Source organism: Sinocyclocheilus grahami, unplaced genomic scaffold (assembly GCF_001515645.1).
Source record: "Sinocyclocheilus grahami isolate Dianchi unplaced genomic scaffold, SAMN03320097.WGS_v1.1 scaffold1080.1, whole genome shotgun sequence".
Taxonomy (NCBI): Eukaryota; Metazoa; Chordata; class Actinopteri; order Cypriniformes; family Cyprinidae; genus Sinocyclocheilus; species Sinocyclocheilus grahami.
The window spans coordinates 167,681-186,508 of NW_015506259.1; the positions used below are offsets into that span (position 1 = coordinate 167,681).

The window sequence follows — 18,828 nt, forward strand, 5'->3', positions numbered from 1 at the left end:
TATATATATATATATATATATATATATATATATATATATTAAAATTGCTTAAAATTCACTGTTCTCTTTAGTGATTTTTTGACCCCACTGTAGGCCTATATGAAATTTGAATATATCAATCAGTTATCATCTGTTCAGCATTATATTATGCTGAATAATATACATTAATTTACAAATTTCATTCAAAACTAAAGGTTATTTTTTGGAATAATTGCATCGCTTTGAAAACCCCATGTGAAACCTTCATTTTTAAGAGTGTAGCTCTGAGTCAACATTTACATGCATGAAATTCAAGCATGAAAACAAAGCGGCCAGCAATTCTCTCTGGGTCAGACATTTCTGATGTCATGACGTGCAACTCCTCTAACAGCCTATTTTTGCTTCATTATTTGCGTCTTCTCTCCTCCAAAACGCCGAACAAAAGGCAGGTGCCGGGCTGCACATCTCTGCCTGTTTAACCCAAGACAAGGTGACGTTTTGTGCGTTGAGCTGAGGGTCACGCAGAGATTTCTATCAATAATTCATCGAGCCGCTGCAGCCTCTGTTCTTCTTTTCAATTCCCCTGCAGATCACATAATACCTTCCCCCCAACCCAAAGCCATCTGTGAGACCAGAGCCCTGCAGGGAAACAGCATTAAAGCGCCTACGCCAACATCTCAAAGCACAGTTCTGCTTAAAATTGCATTCTTGATGAAAGAAAATGCATTTGTTTGCTTGACAAAACAATCGCCTTCTGTGGCCGTTCACATAGTGCATTTCATTAGCTGAATGCATCATATGCAAAGAATCAATGATGACATGTTTTGACAAAGATGCTCATGTTTTGGTATGTGATTTAACAGCTCAAACACACACTCCTTTTCCGAACCTTTTATTGACACTTAAATGCATTGTTTGTGTGTTTTTCTCAGCTGAAGTTAATGCACAGGCTCGCACACTTGTGTTGCACAATGCATGAGGCATCAGAGCTGTCCATTATTTCAGTGAATAATTGTGCATCACCCTACAAATTAAAAATCAATGCGCACCATGCTTTTATTTTAATGCACTGATAGGATGCTCTTCAACAACAGGACACCGTCTCTGACACCTCGCACGCCAAACTACAAAATTCAAGTCTAGCTTTTTCTTCATCCGAACAAAGGAAAAGGGGTCCTGCACCGCCCATCGCTAGAGGGGGCAACACGCCTGATGTAGAGGGGCAGGAGGGGAATAACAGTCCAGTAATTACCAACACATCCCTATTCAGCACATCTCTGAAAGCTTTTCTTTGACTGAGAGGGAGAGAGAGAAAAAAGACCGAAGCGGCTCTTCCAAAGCATGCACTTGCAACATTTCAAAAGTAAATAAAGAACGGAAAAACTAAAAACGCTAGCTGAGCGATACATTGTTTCACTTAGGACGTTTGAAATAAAAGTAAAGCGCCGCGCGTCTGCGCATGAGTGAAACGTTTTACGCAATAAATGCTCGCGCCAAAGAGTAAAAATCGCCACAGAAGATGTTCAAAAGCAGATACCTTGTCTTACCTGCAAGCCGAAGGGCCGACATCCTCTGAAACTCGGGCTCCTGTAACCACTTCCACATGCGGCGAAAGGTTTCGCGGCCGGACTTGAGTTTACTCCAGGGTTTGGGGTTCCGCAGCAGGTCGGAGAGCGTGCCCTGCGAGCGGCACAGCACCCGCTGCGCGAAGATGGCCTGCGGGATGCTGTAGCGCTTGAGCTCGGCCGTGATGCGCTGCGCCACTTCCTTGGTGTTGATCTCTTCCAGCTGACCCGAGCCGGGGCCCTGCGCTCCGGAGGAGGAGGAGGAGGAGAGCGGTCTGTCCCGGTTGGAAGCCAACACGGGCCCGTGGGATTGAGGGTGGCCCGGATGCCCGTGCATCCCGTTGAGGTGCGGCATCATGCCCGCCGCGGGGCCACCGAGGCCTCTGGAGAGGTGCTGGTCACTTCTGGCCAGCATGGCAGTGTGCGCGTCGAAGTTGGAGCTCAGCATCTTATCGTGGCTGTGCGCGCCGTAGTTGTGGAGCGTCTGCTGCGCGTTGTGGATGGAGCCCAAGCCGTTGCCCAGAGGGGACAAACTCTGCCCCATCCCGCTCATGTCTTTGTGGTAGGGGCTGTAGAGGTTGTTCATGGCTGGTAGAGTCCTCTCGTCCCGCATGAGGGTGAAGCTGCCGCTCACGTTCCCAGAGAGACGCTGGTGGTGGTGATGGTGGTGATGGTGCGGATGGTGGAATTTGTCGGACACGGTGGAAATCGGCGGCAGGGGCTGCAGAGGGGTCAGCGTGGTGTAGGTGCCGCTCATCCCGGATGGGGAGGTGTCGCACGGCATGCTCATGGCGTGATGGAGCGGCAGCGACAGCTCGGGACGGTACTCTCCTCCGCCGCCGCCGTCCAGAATCGAAGCCATACTGGAGACCATCGCGGAGCGCGACGGCGCCACGGTCAGATCCTGGTGTATCCGCAAGGAAGCCCCCGGATTGCGGTTGTGATGGGGGCTGTGGCTGCTCATCAAGTCCTGCTCATGGCTTAGGCTGCCAATGTCCATTGTCATCTCTGGGTTCATGGCGTACGCATCCAAATCCTTGGCCAGGCATCGATAGGCGTTATAGGCAGTCTTCATTCAGTCCATTGATTTATCCCCAGCTTTGTGCCAGGGATGGGTTTCTCTCCGTATTTGTTTTTATTTATTTTATTTATTTGTCCTCTCCGAAGGCCTCTCGGGTTTTTTTTCTCCCTTATTTAATAAATAAAAAACACCGATCTCTATCAGACGGGCCAGTGCTGATTTCTCCCCATGTCCGAGCCCTCTACTCCTCCTGCGTCTTCTGTTTGGGCAACTGGAGGTGTTTGGGGTGGGCTTGCTCCGCGCGCACCCGACCCTGCTGAAAGGGGAGGAGTTTTGGCCTTGATTGACGCGTCGGCGGTCCAATCGCGTTCCTCGCCAGCGCGCCTCTGGCCAATCGCTGACGCGTCCACGAAGCCGTTTGGAGTCGCTGGCTTTGCATCTGGAATCGCGCGTCAGACGGGCGCTTCGCTGTCATTGCAAACGCATCGTTTATCCGGTTCATCCTCTACAAAACAACACAAAAATATAATCACATGAACAGGTCTATTCAAAATCCTGCAATGTAACTGTACACTCTCAGGAAAAAAGCTGCTGGGGGGTAAAAGGCAGGACGTTGTTTTCTTTCTAAAAGCATGTAAAAGTCTAAACGCCAAACTCACTTTACCAGCTTTACATTCAACAAACGCAAATTAACAAACGTTCAGAGCTATTTTTTTGTGATATTAGTTTACAACAATTAGTATTTTTTTAAGGCTTTTATAGAACCTAAAAAAAAACTTTTCACAACATTTACATTAAAATCACCAAAACGCATGAAAACAGAAAATATGCCTATTACGCACTGACAAAACTGTTGTATGTTTTATAAACTGTTTTCTAATTTTATAAATTGTAAAAAAAAAAATAATAATAAAAACAGAAAAGTTAATTTACACTTTGTGGGCCACCTTAATTTGACTTAAAAAAAAGAAAAAAAGAAAGTGGAGTAGAAATGAATACAAATATGTTTCATTAAATGGCTAGAAACAGATATATGACATAATGATGATAAACATATTTTTTTCTCTTAATAGTCAAGTGGGCATATTTACTAGCCTATGCAGATAAACTTAAAAGGATCAAATAACCTCTCAGTAGGCCTATTAGACAAATGTAATTTTAAAAATCAACATACACCTAAAATACTAGTCAAAGGCCTGGTTTCACAACCAGGTCTTAGACTATAAACCAGGATTAGGCCATAGTTCAATTAGGACATTTTAGTATTTTTTATTAACATGCCTTAGAAAAAAGCATTAGGCTATAGTGCATCTTGAGACAAAACAAAGGCACTGATATATTTTAAGATCAGTCCCTGCAAGTTTCTTTCAGACGAAACAGCTCAGAATCACATTTTAGTAGCTTTGACTGTGAAACCGGGGGATTAATGAAGATAATCGGATGCTATTTAAATCCATTTAGTTTAGTTTTTTTTTAATGCAAAACTATTCTTGTTTTCTGTGAGATTTTTGATATGCATCTGATTGCTGTTTGCAATATCAAACTGATAAATACTCTAATGTTTGTACTTTTAAAAAACCCAATAATGTAGACTATAAAGACTTACAGTAACAAAACGCGTTAGTTTCACGGCAAACGTTCAGATGTGATGAGATTAACTCATTTTGCGTTCATCTGAATGGATTAAGTGTAAATGAAACGCACTTCAGATTGTTATTATGATGCATCATTTCTCCTTTCAAGCTAAAAGCTGAAGAGGCTCGAGCGACTCTTGGATTGGGACAGTGTTTTTTCCCCCTCATTTCTGTCGCTCTCTGGCCATCTGCTGTGTAAGTGCAGCACTATTGATCAGAATCAATGCGCCTCGGACCCCATGATGCTGCCGTTACCGTCCTGCGCTGCATCTGTTCGGGGCGCGTGCAGAGATCCGGCGGCTCTCGGTAAGTCTCCGAGCTTCCTCCAGCACTAAACGCGGCTCAAATGCGCTTCTTTTGCTCGTAAATGCGCTTTTATCCGAACCTGCGCGGCGCGTCACAAATCACACTACAGCGACACGTCCACGAGGTCCGTCTGAATTAGTGTCGAGACGAAGGGGAAATTCATCCAGTGCTTTGGCTATTAAAGCCGTTTCATATGCGTGTTGCGCCGCAGCTGTGAATATGACAAAACAGTCTTTAGGCTCGGCGAACATGACATGTTAACCTGCGGTTACAAAACACATTTGGTTGGACTTTTTAACTTTTACAAAGACGAGGTCTGTTTTCTGATATTCTCAGTGATTTTGCGTATTCAAAATGTAATTTAATTTGAATATGCAGCGTTAAGAAACATGTTCAGCATGTCATGGCATTAATGTCATTTTGTTGGCTGCAGATATTCTCATTCTGTGAATTGTATTTACATAAAACAATATCATTTTGAAGTCAAGCAAAACAATAGCTATCAGATCTAAGTGTATTACTATTGTTTTATAGTTTATTGTAGCTAGTTATATTAATAATATTATGCATTATTAACTATAACTATATTTCACACTTGCAATGAAGATGATTTTAATGCGACGAACTGAAATAAACGTCTAGTATCTCAAGGGGCCTTGAGATCTGTACCTATACGACAAAACTGAACAAAATCATTTTTTAAAGGTTAAAACAAGAGATTTGAAAGTCTGTGGTAAGTTTACACGTTACAAGACTTTCAGAAAACACGTTTACACACACACACACACACACACACACTGAAGGCAGTTGGTTTGAGTCTGTTGTTCGGATCTTGTCGTGCATGAAATGCTTTAACAGGTAAGTTTACACGTTACAAGACTTTCAGAAAACACGTTTACACACACACACACACACACACACACACACACACACTGAAGGCAGTTGGTTTGAGTCTGTTGTTCGGATCTTGTCGTGCATGAAATGCTTTAACAGGTGCTCAGAGATGATTATCTTTTTAATTCTCTAATTAAGTTTCACAGGCGTGTAAATCTGTCAGTGCAACTCAGCTCATATCTCGCATGACAATAATGTTCTGAATAATGTAACATTAGTGAGAGATTTGTGTTTCGAATGCGGCATTAGTTCACACAATTTTCGCGTTTTTTTGTTTTTAACGTGAAAAATCAGACTGAAATTAGTCATGCATAATTTTAAAACTCACATACGATGACCATTTATTCCCTATTTTAATTTTGAATGACTTAACATTCTGTAGCATTGACAAAAGGGTCATGATTTCTTTTGATGAGCAATTTCAAAACACACTCATGGCGATTAGTGAACCTTAAATAGTTATTATAAAAATTATTTTGAAGATTTAATGCAAGCTTATAAAGGGTTTAGAAACACCACACGACGTTAATATCTGACATAACATTACCTTTTGGCCGTGGTTTTATTCTTCCTGGCGTTCACACGACATGAGTAGCCCGTTTAATTTAATTTGATTTTTGTCACGTGATGAAATAAAGTTGTTCACTTAATTTTGTTGTTCGAATATTGACATCGCTTTGCGACGAAAGATGTATGGCCATTCTTTGGGAGTGAAGATTTCAGGTTTAATGCTCTGTTAAACGCATTTGACATTGAGATTTGTGGGGGATTTTAGGGCGAAAGGTCACAGGAGATCAGGTGACCCGTGACATTTGACCTCTCAGAATAACCTGATCACTAGAACAAGGATGTCAAACAATGCCAGGAAAAAGAAAGGGGGCTAAAATTAAATAATTCAACTACAATTATTTAAATGATAACCAAAATGGACTAAACAAATGTGATGAAAAAATGTTGTGTGCTATGTATGTGTAGCCCAAAACAAAAATGCATGGTCCCTAAACCAGTGTTAAACTGAGGTCTGTGTGATCATGCAGAGACGGTTTGTTGAGTGTCTCTGATGATCATATTGATTGTTTTGAGTGTTCTGGGTTAATTAATAACTGCTCTTGCTTTGCATGTGTGAGCAGTTTAACATGGAAGTGCTTTAATGATCGTGCTTTCTCAAGAAGAACGCTTCAGTGTGGTCTCTGTTGCAGATTTCTCTATGATATCTTCATCGTGTCTCGTTCTCTGCTGCTGAAAGGCTGTATTTTGCTTGCTGTGTTTCAGGGGCCGTGACCTTTAACCCTTGACACGTTCACCTCATTGTGTCCGTGAAAGAGACGAGCAAACACGCGTGGACGACGCCTCCGACACCTCACGCTGAAACCCTCCTCTTATATGTATAAAACCAAATAAATGGAATATAATAGAAATCTGCGTGTAATGCACGTAAACACTATACAGTAATCTAAAATATTTGAGGTATTTCTGTAAAAATACTTTGTTTAGCTTCTGAGTTTTGACATTTTCTGTGGTTTTCATAATTAAAATGTACTAAATACAATAGAATAAAAATAAGACAGCATTATAAAGCCTTGCTGTAACTAATAAGTCATATGGGGAGGGGATATTATTATAAACAATTGAACATTTAATTGAACATATGGACTAAATGAAAATAATTGGGAGGGGGGGCTAAAACAAACAACATATTCCATATATATAATATATATTTTTTTTATTAAATTTAATAGATGTATGACAACATTGCATATACAAAACACTGTTGAAAACTTACATTTGGAAATATTTGAATTATTTAGACATTTGACATGATTGCAATGAATCTCACTACAAAATAAAACTAAATAAAAATAAGACTTTAAAGCTTTGCTGTAACTAATAACATATAAGACGTATAATAAAACATAAATATAAAACATAACCAATAATCCAAGATGGACTAAATAAAAATAATGAAAAAAATTGTAAAATAACATTTCATTAGTGTGTGTCTGTGAACTTTTTTATATATAGCATACTAATTTAAATTGTAGTTAAAATGTTTAATCATCTAAAATGTCTGAAAATATGGAATAAATCATGCTGTGTTTTACTGAAATTCAAATGAAAACATTCGAGGATAAACACTTATAAAACAGTTACTATTGTAATGACCACACACACATCTGTCTGTCCTATTCTTCAGCTTTTCTGACACTCTGCAGGAGAAATGAGCACTTTTCCCTGCTCTCTCAGCAGGCCTGTCTGTGTGTGTGTGTGAGTGAGTGAGTGAGTGCTTGTGCGTGTGTGTGTGTGTGTGTGTGTATATGCGTGTGAGTGTGTGTGCGTGTATGTGTGTGTGTGTGTGTGTGTGCGTGTGTGTGTGTGCGTGTATGTGCGTGTGCGTGTGGCGTGTGTGTGTGTGCGTGTATGTGTGTGTGTGTGTATGTGCGTGCGTGCGTGTGTGTGTGTGTGAGTGTGTGTGCGTGTATGTGTGTGAGTGTGTGTGTGTGTGAGAGTGTGTGTGTATTGATTATCTGAAGCTGGTTTGCATTTCTATCTTTTGCTCAGAACCACAGAAACAGTGTTCTGTACAATCATGTTTATGTCACCGCTGATGAACATCAGACTGTTTGAGATGACAAACCAAACCATATTCATTTACTGAATAATTCCAGAGCCTAAATTTAAGTTTCTAATAAACAAAAATCTGTTTTTGTTCCATGCAACCAGCAGACGACTCTCATTATTCAGATTTTTTCACTTATAAGAATAATGTGTTATATAAAATCCTTTCCATTTCACATATCTTACAGCAAAAGCCGATTGCTCTAGTTATGTTTGATATTATTATAAATATTATTATATCACCATTAATTTACAGGCTTTGGTTTTAAGTTTAAAAATAGCATGAATCATAAAAGAAGAAAATGTGCAAAATCTTCAGGAGCAGAGAAAGAAAGGCAAATGTGCTGCTTTTCCTTTTTCCTCCCCAAATTGATTTTCTATGAATCACCAACACTAGAAACACAAAACGGCAGAAATGTGCAGCGCACAAATGAAATTATACTAAACAAAGCGTCCGCTTTAACACAAGACTTAGACAAAGAAGCTGTACTGTACTGTCTGCAGCTCTGTGGTGAAACGAAGAGAAAAGACTGATGAATGCTGCTCTCGTCTGACTGCGCTAAACACTGTAGAAACTGTTTTTTCATGCACTGGTCAATTTTGAGATTTTGGGCTGTTGAGCTTTTTATAATCTTTTTTTTTTCAGATTAGTGGAAAGAAAACATCCAAAACACATGTTTTATTGCACTTTTCCATTTGCGTCTGTAGAGTTCAATTCCAATACATTTCTTTAAAGAGTTTTTTGTCCACTTCAGCAGCACTTACATACACCCGAACTTACAGTTTTATTCCTCTCTATATTCTGAAGATTTTTACTGTGGGGCTTGTTCACATATCATTCACACTGATGTATATACTATTTTAATCCTGAAAACATGGTGAAAATGTCTTTTTTTCTGTCTGTTGACAGCATTTTCTGAGTTATGGAGTGATAAAAAGAGAAATACAAAACACCCTCCAGAAAAACCTTTAACTCTAATATGACAACACAATTAAATGAACCTGGCTTTATTCAATGTTTAGATTTCTGTTCTGGAAAATTGGGCAAATTAGTGCATGTTTAATTAGACAATGCCTCATCTGCATGCTTAAACATAACATTTCAGAAAAATTCTAATACAAAAAGTGTTTGCTATTCTTAATGCAATCAATTAACTGGGGAAGTATGGTGATGTCTATTAGTTAACATTTGTACCCTACTCACTTTTAGAGTCTTGCATTAATAATTAATTTCAGCAGAGTAACCAAATACAGTTATATCAAATATATCTGAATCAAACTTGATTTTTGGCTCTTTGTACTAAAAAGTGTGGACACCGCTGATCTAAAGAGACAAAGCCGATGGGCTGTTACATCATTTGGTTTAAACTTTGACCCCTCTTTTTAGGAACAAAGGTCAAAGGTCAAAGAAGACACGCGAGCGAAGCGCTCCGACAGCAGGACACAAAACAAACTAACTTTAACATAAACAACAACATGTGTGTATTTATATTTAACATAAAAAAACAATGTGTGCATGTATATTTAGACAGAAAAAATTACTGGTGAATATATTAGTTTTTTGTCCTTTCTGTTGCTGTATTTTAATGGCAAAGCAGTTTTATGTATAGTGCACGATAGGATATGCCATTAATGCATTAGAATATAAAAAAGGATGTTTTTTCTCTAACAGTGATCAATGTTTTCTCTTCCTCCGCATATGGATTATCAATAACATATCGCTTGTGTTGTTCTTCTTGATTGATGTTTGTGTTTTAAATCATGTTCAGAAGGACGTTTCTACTTAAACATCGTCACGTGACGTTCTTTAATGGTGAAGTATTGAACTTTCCCCACAGATATCACCATATAACCTGATTTATGATAACTGTAAACAAAACATGGCTGAAATGACTGCTTAAGGAATATTTCTGACGTTCATTAGATTGTCAGTCACAGCATCCGCAGATAAATCTGTGCTGGACAGCAAACTCATAATGTTCAAAAAAAATTTAATTTGTAAAAATTAAGGGTTAGCGTTAGTTCTGGCAGGTCATGTGAGTCAAGCTTGCATCAGCCTGTCAGTCACAGCATCCGCAGATAAATCTGTGCTGGACAGCAAACTCATAATGTTCAAAAAAAATTTCATTTGTAAAAATTAAGGGTTAGCGTTAGTTCTGGCAGGTCATGTGAGTCAAGCTTGCATCAGCTGATTCTCAGCTGATCACATCTACCTATAGGAATACGACACCTATCGCGGCATTCCTATATAAGCTCTATCCAGCATTATTCTGCAGCTTTTCAGCTTGCTCGGGAGCAAATTACCCTCCTCCATCCCCAGCTCCTCCTTTCGCCACAGTCAGGACTTGGCTTTCTGATATTCCTTGCTAATCAGGCTCCTTTATCTTGAATAAAGTGTTACACTTAAATATCATTAAGTACATTAATGATATCTGCCTTGTTCTGTTCTGTTAACCCTGGGGGGTTATTATTGCTGCTCTCCCTGCTCAGTCATGACAGGCTGCATGGATCGGCAGGGAGGTTTTTGCTCAGAACAGAACCATACCGCCAAACCAAACTTTATACTAAGTATCTATCATTTTGAAGATAGTGGTCCTGACAGAACTATAATAACTGGCACATGTGAGACACGTTTGATGTCTGAAACGGACGTTTATTTGTTTGTTCGCTCTGAGACATCACCATCTCTGTTTATAATAAAACTGATCACACATTAAAAGAAGAAGAAAATAACATTCGCACACTCAGTGTTCACTTCTCTACTCTTAATTAGTTTCGCTTAAAATTCACTGAAATTAATCTTGTGAAAGTCGAGATCTGCTGCGCCTCGTCTTACAATCGAAACACATTCAGAAGACGGGAAACAAAGACAGATACAATCAAAAGAAGTCGGTGTTATCAAAAGAACTGCATTCGACTTTCAAAAAGAGCCCAGAACCATTCTCTTACAGTTGGGTTCAATCTGAAGAGCTCAATATCACTGAGGGAAATCATATCCAGATCATGTCTGTACGGTAATGAAAGAGTGAAGAAAATAGTGAAGAAGTGTCTAAAACATGAACACATCAATGAAAAAAATTAATAAAATGCAGAAAATGTCTATACGGTAGGTCATGGGCTGCATTTATTTGATCAAAAATACAGCAAATACTGTAAAAATTGTGAAATATTATTACTATTTAAAATAGCTGTGAATATCTGTTAAACTGTAATTTATTTCTGTGATGCGCACCTGTATTTTCAGCATCATTACTCCAGTCTTCAGGACTGACACACGGGTTCAGAGAAACTTTGTAGACGTTCAGTGTTTTGCAAATGGATCCTCAGTAATATGATCAGGCCAGAACTGTCTCGGCCAATCACATCGCTTGTTAATCATCTCAGCCAATCAATTAGTCTGTTTATACGCTTGGTCATGCAAAAACAAATTTGCATGTGGAAACCATTTTAGCAAATCACTGTCAGACTAAATAAGTCACCTTATTGTAAAGTGTCACCAGCCTTCCTTTCTATCCCTGATGGCGCCCATTCTAACACTGATATCATTAGTTATCAATAACACTGCTGAGCTCAGTGTATATAGTTCCAGAAATAAAATCCAGGACAATCATGACAAATGTCCATTAGCGAGCCCGAACGACCCCGCATCCTGACCGCTGACCTCTGACCTCAGGCGCAGTGGGAGAGGCTGAGTTTGAGGACGCCGTCTGCGTGCATCTTGAAGAGCAGTTTGAACTCGGTGGGCAGCTGGTGCGACTCCTGCCACTTGGTGGTGAACTTGGTGCCCTTCTTGTCGTAGTAATGGTAGGGCAGCTCTTTGCCCGTGTTGGGGTCCCAGCCGAAGGGCCAGAATCCGTACAGATGCACCTGTTCACACAGAGACGAGGCCAGCGTGAACATCAGGATCCCTGTGCTCAGACGCTTCGGGGAAAGCTGCTTCGTCTTCCAATACCTGCAGACAGCAAGAGCGGACACTTCTGTTTTTGTCATTTGTGACCCTGGAGCACAAAAGCAGTCATAAGGGTCATTCTTTTATATACAAAGCTGAATAAATAAGCTTTCCATTGATGTATGGTTTGTCCGAGATACAACTATTTGAAAATCTGGAATCTGAGGGTACAAACAAATCGAAATATTGAGAAAATCATCTTTAAAGTTGTTCAAATGAAGTTCTTTAGCAATGCATATTACTAATCAAAAATGAAGTTTTGATAGATTTACGGTAGGAAATTTACAAAATATCTTCATGGAACATGATCTTTACTTAATATCCTAATGATTTTTGGCATGAAAGGAAAATGGATAATTATGACCCATACAATGTATTGTTGGCTATTGCTACAAATATCCCCCAGCGACTTAACACTGCTTTTGTGCTGCAGGGTCATTTTTAGACATATACAGTATATATATAGGCATTTTTAAATAAAACTGTCTTTGGATATTTTGAGATGTTGCAAACTGGAAATAGGATTAACTAAATCTGTGTGTATTAGCTGACAGTCTTTAATTCTATTTGTAGGTTTGATGAGCATTTGGGTGAATCTCACAAAACCTGTGCTTAGTATTATTATTAGCACTATGGAATTGATCATAATGTGAAATATACTTCTAATGCCCTTCATTAAATTATATTATTATATTATTAAAATTGTATTTATCAAGCAATGAATAAGTACAGTTTTTATTTTATTAAATTTTTTCATTCATAAAACCTGATTTTTCTTTTATTTTTTGCATTATGGTAATTATGATGATGTCAACAATCATTTAAAAAAAAGTATAAAATATAAAATTATAATGAACACAAAATTTAATTTTAATGCCCTTTATAAAATTATATTATACTACCGGTAATACATTTTACATTCATCAACCAATTTATTTATTATACATAAATTTAAAATGATTAAAAAAAAAATTACATTAATCATAATATCAACAATAAAGTGAAACTTAATTATAAACCCTTTATTATCTATCTGTCAATTTCTTTATTATTATATATATTTTTTAAATTGTAAACCAGAATAAAAATCAATAACTCTGGAATAACAACAAATTGCAAAAAAAAAAAAATTATGTAATTAACAAACATTACAGTGTTTCCATAAGGGCTGATCTCAGTACATTCTGCACTTTGGCACCTCAAATCCACCATCGCTTTACCTGCAAGAACTCTTCCAGCACAGAACTTCAGCGTGAATTAAGTCAAATATCCTCACATAGAGTTGATGACAGAGGACCAGCGCACACTGAACAGCGTTTACCCAGAAACCCCCGGGAAACAAAACTAATGTGTTTCACCCAAAGTGGCACATGTGTCTGCAGGAAAACAGTGACAACACACCCATGAAGGTCAGCGGCTCCTGTGTGTGTGTGTGTGCGTGTATGTGAGTGAGTGAGTGAGTGAGTGTGTGTGTGTGTGAGAGAGAGAGAGAGTGTGTGTGTGTGTGTGTGTGTGTGTTCTCAGAGGTTTTGCTCAGAGCAAGGTTAGTTCACCCAGCATCTCTAATACAGTCACAGAGACACTGAACACAATACTCAACCACTGGGACAATACACACATGTGTGTGATGTTTATAGCTCTATTTATTCTGTAACATTAAAGATTTTAATTCATACACCTCTTCTATGATGAAAATGCTTTCAATTTCTCAATTAAAGTCATTTTGAACATGTCAACATGAGCTTGTAACGATTTTGCAATAATTTTCTAATGTTATTTATTTACTTATTTGTGAGTTTAAAAAAAATTTAAACTCTTAATCAGTTTGTAATAACGTTCTAATGTTGTTATTTATTTATTTATTTGAGATTTGACAAATTCTTAAAAAATAAAAAAACGAATTTAAAATGTATTTATTTATTTATTTACTTTTAATTTTAAAATTGTATTAATAAAGTTTAAAAACTTTTAGTAACATTAATAACATTTAGTCTATTTAAATCAAATGTCAAACATTTAGAAACTATTTAACTACTATATTAAATTATATAGTAGTTAATAGTAGTATTATAGTTAATAAACTACTATTATAAACTACTATTTAAAAAATATTAAATAAAAGTCTTGATTAAATCATGAACTCTCCCATGTACAGCATATGCAATCACAGACTGTTAAACCCAGTATCTATGAATCCTCTTGTGATCTTGTGAGCGTCTTACGGAGTGAAATCACATCGACTCTGTTTGAAGGGATTGCAGTAGATTACAGGACAGCAGCTCAGTCGATGAATGAGGGTTAAACCGGCTAACTCTCACTTACAGACATCCTGATAATCTCATCTTCTGCTCGCTACCACGTCCAAAAACCAACATGATAGCACTTGGGAAGGCTGCACGTGATCATGATTTCTGCTTCATCTGAGATATTTGCATTGGTTACAAGGCTTCATGGTTGTGGTTTGAAATAACACGAGTTAGTTTTCTGTTATTGTTATTTTGAGAGTTCAAGAAATTATTTCAAATAAAACCCCTAAATGTCAGTTAGTAACAATGTTCTATAATTCATTAATTATTAAGATTAGTTAGCAATTCGTAGTAATTAGTAAGAATTTTAAAAAGTGTTTACATTTTTTTTAAATTACAAAATATAAAACTAAAGCTTTCTATTTTTTCTATTTTGTATTATTTTGATTATTGTTACTTATTTATTTACTTATTTATAAAGCCTTTAGTTTTAAAATATCATTAATACCAGGCTGAAATTATTAAAAAACAGCAACTCTTAATCAGTTTTCAATAATAATCAGCAACCCTTAATCACTTGGTAATCATTTTTTATTATTTAGTTAAATGCAAATGCACAAAGCTGAACTCATACGTCATCCTCCCAGAGCTGCTTCCGTGTACAACAGTGAGCGCAAGCTACATTAAAGTGATTATTACGTTTTGAATATGGATATTTTTCTAACAAAAACGCATTGATTCGCTACAGGAGGCTTTTGTTCACCCCCCGGAGCCGTGTGAGACACTTTTTTTTTATGGATGGGTGCTTTTTATTTAACTTATTTTGGACTGAAGCAATGCAACACCCGCTGAGTGCCATAAAACAGCTTGAAAGATCAAAGACAATTTTTAATATAACTCCGACTGGATTCGTCTGAAAGAAGAAAGTCATATACACCTAGGATGACTTGAGGGTGAGTAATTTATGGGCTAATTTTCATTTTTGGGTGAACTAACCCTTTAAGTCGCTGGGGGATATTTGTAGCAATAGCCAACAAAACATAGTATGGGTCATAATTATCCATTTTTCTTTTATGCCAAAAATCATTAGGATATTAAGTAAAGATCATGTTCCATGAAGATTTTTTGTAAATTTCCTACCATAAATATATCAAAACTTAATTTTTGATTAGTAATATGCATTGCTAAGAACTTCATTTGGACAACTTTAAAGATGATTTTCTCAATATTTAGATTTTTTTGCACCCTCAGATTCCAGATTTTCAAATAGTTGTATCTCAGCCAAATATTGTCCTATCCTAACAAACCTTACATCAATGGAAAGCTTATTTATTATGTATATGTATAAATCTCAATTTCACAAAATTGACACTTGACAAATCCATTGACTGGATTTTGTGGTCCTGGGTCACATATTTATTATACCTTTATTTTAGTAGCTTAGTTCTCAGATCTCACCTGTTGACGTACTGCATAATGTTTCCCGGCCAGGCTAACTGCACCTTCAGCTGGCCCTTGTGCTCTACGAAGAAATCGACGAGCGTTCGCGTGACGGTGGCCGACGTGTGAAAGAAGAAGGCGGGAATCCAGAGAATGGCTCCGTCCAGTTTCTTCAGGCTCAGGAAGAAGTTGTTCCTGTCCTGGATGGTCAGCAGGTTGTTGTAGTATTTCTCCAGGATACTGGGGTTGAAGGTGGTCAGGTTGGTCCGGCGGCCCACGTCGCGACGGAAGGCCTCAGTCGGTGCGAAGTTGCAGCGGAAGACGAAGTCGTAGCTGTCGATCTGCGTGCCGCAGCGGCTGCCGGTAAGGATGCCGCTGTTGCCCACCACTGCGCAGCTGTTGAAGCGCTTGTTGAGGACGGGAGACGAGTCCGGCAGCAGAGACCTGAGGTTCTCGCCGATGGAGAAGACGTATTTGTGACTGGAGTAGTCATAGTGCATTAGCTGACCCATGCGGACGCTGCTCTTGGTCAGCGTGAAGTTGTGTGCGACGTCGATGTACTGGGCGATCTCTTTACTAGAAAACAGATAAAACAACATCCAGCGAATTAAATGGAACTAATCATATAGAAAAAAAGTGTAATATTACCATTTAAAAATACTCATATTCACTGTAAAAAAAAGAATTCTGTAAAATTTATGGTAAAAAACGGCAGCTGTGGTTGTCAGAATTTTACCATTAAAAATACGGTAGCAACATTTTAGGTTTTACGGTTTTTACTTAAATTTACAGATAAACACCATAATTTCATTAACTGATATAATGTTAATATACCAACCTATTGAAGTTCTGAAATCTGTTTTGTAGCTTTGTAATACACTGATAACCACCAAAAGCAGGTGGTGATGAGAAAGTCACATGATGAACCAAAGCCCATCACAAGCAGCTTTTAAATAATAACATATATAGAAGGTGCACCGTGTCATTCACACAAACACTAAACACCATCACGGTAACACACATGAAACTGAAATAATGCAATAAACATTAATTTAACAACTTTAGATGTAACACACAACCCTAATGTACAAACTAAGAAGAAACAGTTATTTAAAAAAAAACATCAGATTTGAAATGCAGGGAATGCAAGGAACTCTGGGAATGTCAATATACGGTTATTCATTGTAAATTATACGTTTTTTTTGCACTTCCAAAAACAGTATTCTACCGTAAAATTACTGTACATGTAATTTCCAATACAGTTTTTTCACCGTATATAGTAGGGAAATTTACCGTTAACCATTTAACTGTAGCAGGTTTTTACTGTAGCATTTTTACAGTTTTTTACCATTAAATTCACGGTCATTTTTTACAGTGTTTATTAATATTGCGTTCACATGTGAGCATGATTTTTTTTTTTTACAATTTAAAAATATTTTTTACATTTTTTTGTACATTTGATTTGATACATTTAATACTTTAAAAATAAATACATAAATAAATAAACACATTATGAACAATAACTTTAAACATATAGAGTATTAATAATATTACTATTTAAAATACACATATTTATTAATATTTAATATTATGTACACATGTGAGTGATGGTTTTTTAAACACAATTTTAAAATAATTTTTCAGATGTTTTGTACATTTGATTTGATACATTTAATCATTTAAAAATAGACACATAAATAAACAAACACACATAGACAGCAACTACTACGAGGTACTGGGCAATCTCTACTGGAAAAGAGACAAAATAACATCCAGCGAATGAACCGAACGGACCGAATCATATAGAAAATAGACTGTAATATTACTATTTAAAAATACTCATATTTATTAAAATTTAATATCACACAAACATATGAGCATTGATTTTTTAAACACAATTTAATATTTTTTTAAACTTTTTTTTGTAAATTTAATTTGATACATTCAATCATTTAGAAATAAATACATAAACACACACACAAAAAATGGGTTCTTCAGCCGTTCTTTGTGGTAGTTGAGGTGCTATATAGCACTGCTAAGTGGTTCTTTGGCTCGTAATCATAAGGGAACCAATTTAAGTGCTATATAGCACCTATAAAGAACCTGTAACGGTTCTTCGGCGATTCTTTGGGGTGGTTAAGGTGCTATATAGCACCATCTTTAAAGATATAGGTGCTATATAGCACTTAAAGGGGTTCCCCTATGATTACGAGCCAAAGAACCACTTTTAATGCTATTTAGCACCATTTTTCAAAAAATGTTGGCATTTGATTTGATAGATTTAATAATACTTTAACATTTTAATAATCATATTTTAAAACTAAACTTAATAAAAATAAATACATAAATAAACATCAAAAACAATAACTTTAACCATAGTTTTAATAATATTACTATTTAAAAATATATTTAATAAAATGCAATATTACATATAAATGTGAGAGTTGACATTTTAAACACAATTTTAAAAAGTGTTTTCAAAAAAACGTTGACATTTGTTTGGATTTTTGTTTTAATATTGTTATTTTAATGTTTTTTTGTTTTAATATGAATGATATTAATAAACTTAATTAATCATATTTTAAACCTAAACTCAAACTTACTTCAAAATAAATAAACACACACACACACACACACACAAACACACGAAGAACAAGTATGTTACAACAGTATGTGGAAAATAATGTGTTCTTTGAACTTTAAACCGCATAAACACATTTCATTACACCAAATACACAAAATAATGTTCTTTTTAGCAACATCATATGACCTCTTTAACAGAAATCACTTTTCAAAAACTACAACGAACGATTCGTTTGAACTACAACACATTTTCCGGGATGTGTGATATCACAAATACCGACGAATGGGACGAGACCTGGTTGAGCTGCACTAGAGAAGGTAAGGAGTGTTATCACTATGTCGGAGATGCGCTAGCTTTCACAAGGCAGACGAACTTAGAGCGGTTACAATCATCCAGGTTTAAATCGCACTCAAATTGATTTGACAGCACACACTTGCCCAACTAACCAATCACAACACACACTGAACTAACCAATCACAACACACACTTGCCCAACTAACCAATCACAACACACACTGGCCCAACTAACCAATCACAACACACACTGGCCCAGCTAACCAATCACAGCACACACTGGCCCAGCTAACCAATCAC

The 18,828-nt window shown here is 37.2% G+C and overlaps 2 protein-coding genes across 4 annotated transcripts in view; both read right to left on the reverse strand.

The window, feature by feature from the left end:
• The window catches only part of onecut2 (one cut homeobox 2), a 17,040-nt gene extending 14,170 nt beyond the window's left edge, over positions 1–2,870 (reverse strand). Inside the window, exon 1 of one of the 3 annotated variants that reach the window (XM_016251985.1) lies at positions 1,527–2,869. In XM_016251985.1, coding sequence (XP_016107471.1) covers positions 1,527–2,619 — 1,093 coding nt within the window. In that variant the 5' untranslated portion in view covers positions 2,620–2,869. Of the gene's footprint in view, positions 1–1,516 lie in introns of all 3 variants that reach the window. The other 2 variants (XM_016251986.1, XM_016251987.1) reach the window with 2 other exon arrangements.
• Positions 2,871–11,488: 8,618 nt separating this feature from the next.
• st8sia3 (ST8 alpha-N-acetyl-neuraminide alpha-2,8-sialyltransferase 3) overlaps positions 11,489–18,828 on the reverse strand; it is a 21,195-nt gene continuing 13,855 nt past the window's right edge. The window contains exons 3-4 of the mRNA XM_016251975.1: positions 15,669–16,226; positions 11,489–11,967 (exon numbers count right to left, since the gene is read on the reverse strand). Coding sequence (XP_016107461.1) covers positions 11,685–11,967; positions 15,669–16,226 — 841 coding nt within the window. The 3' untranslated portion in view covers positions 11,489–11,684. The remainder of the gene's footprint in view (positions 11,968–15,668; positions 16,227–18,828) is intronic.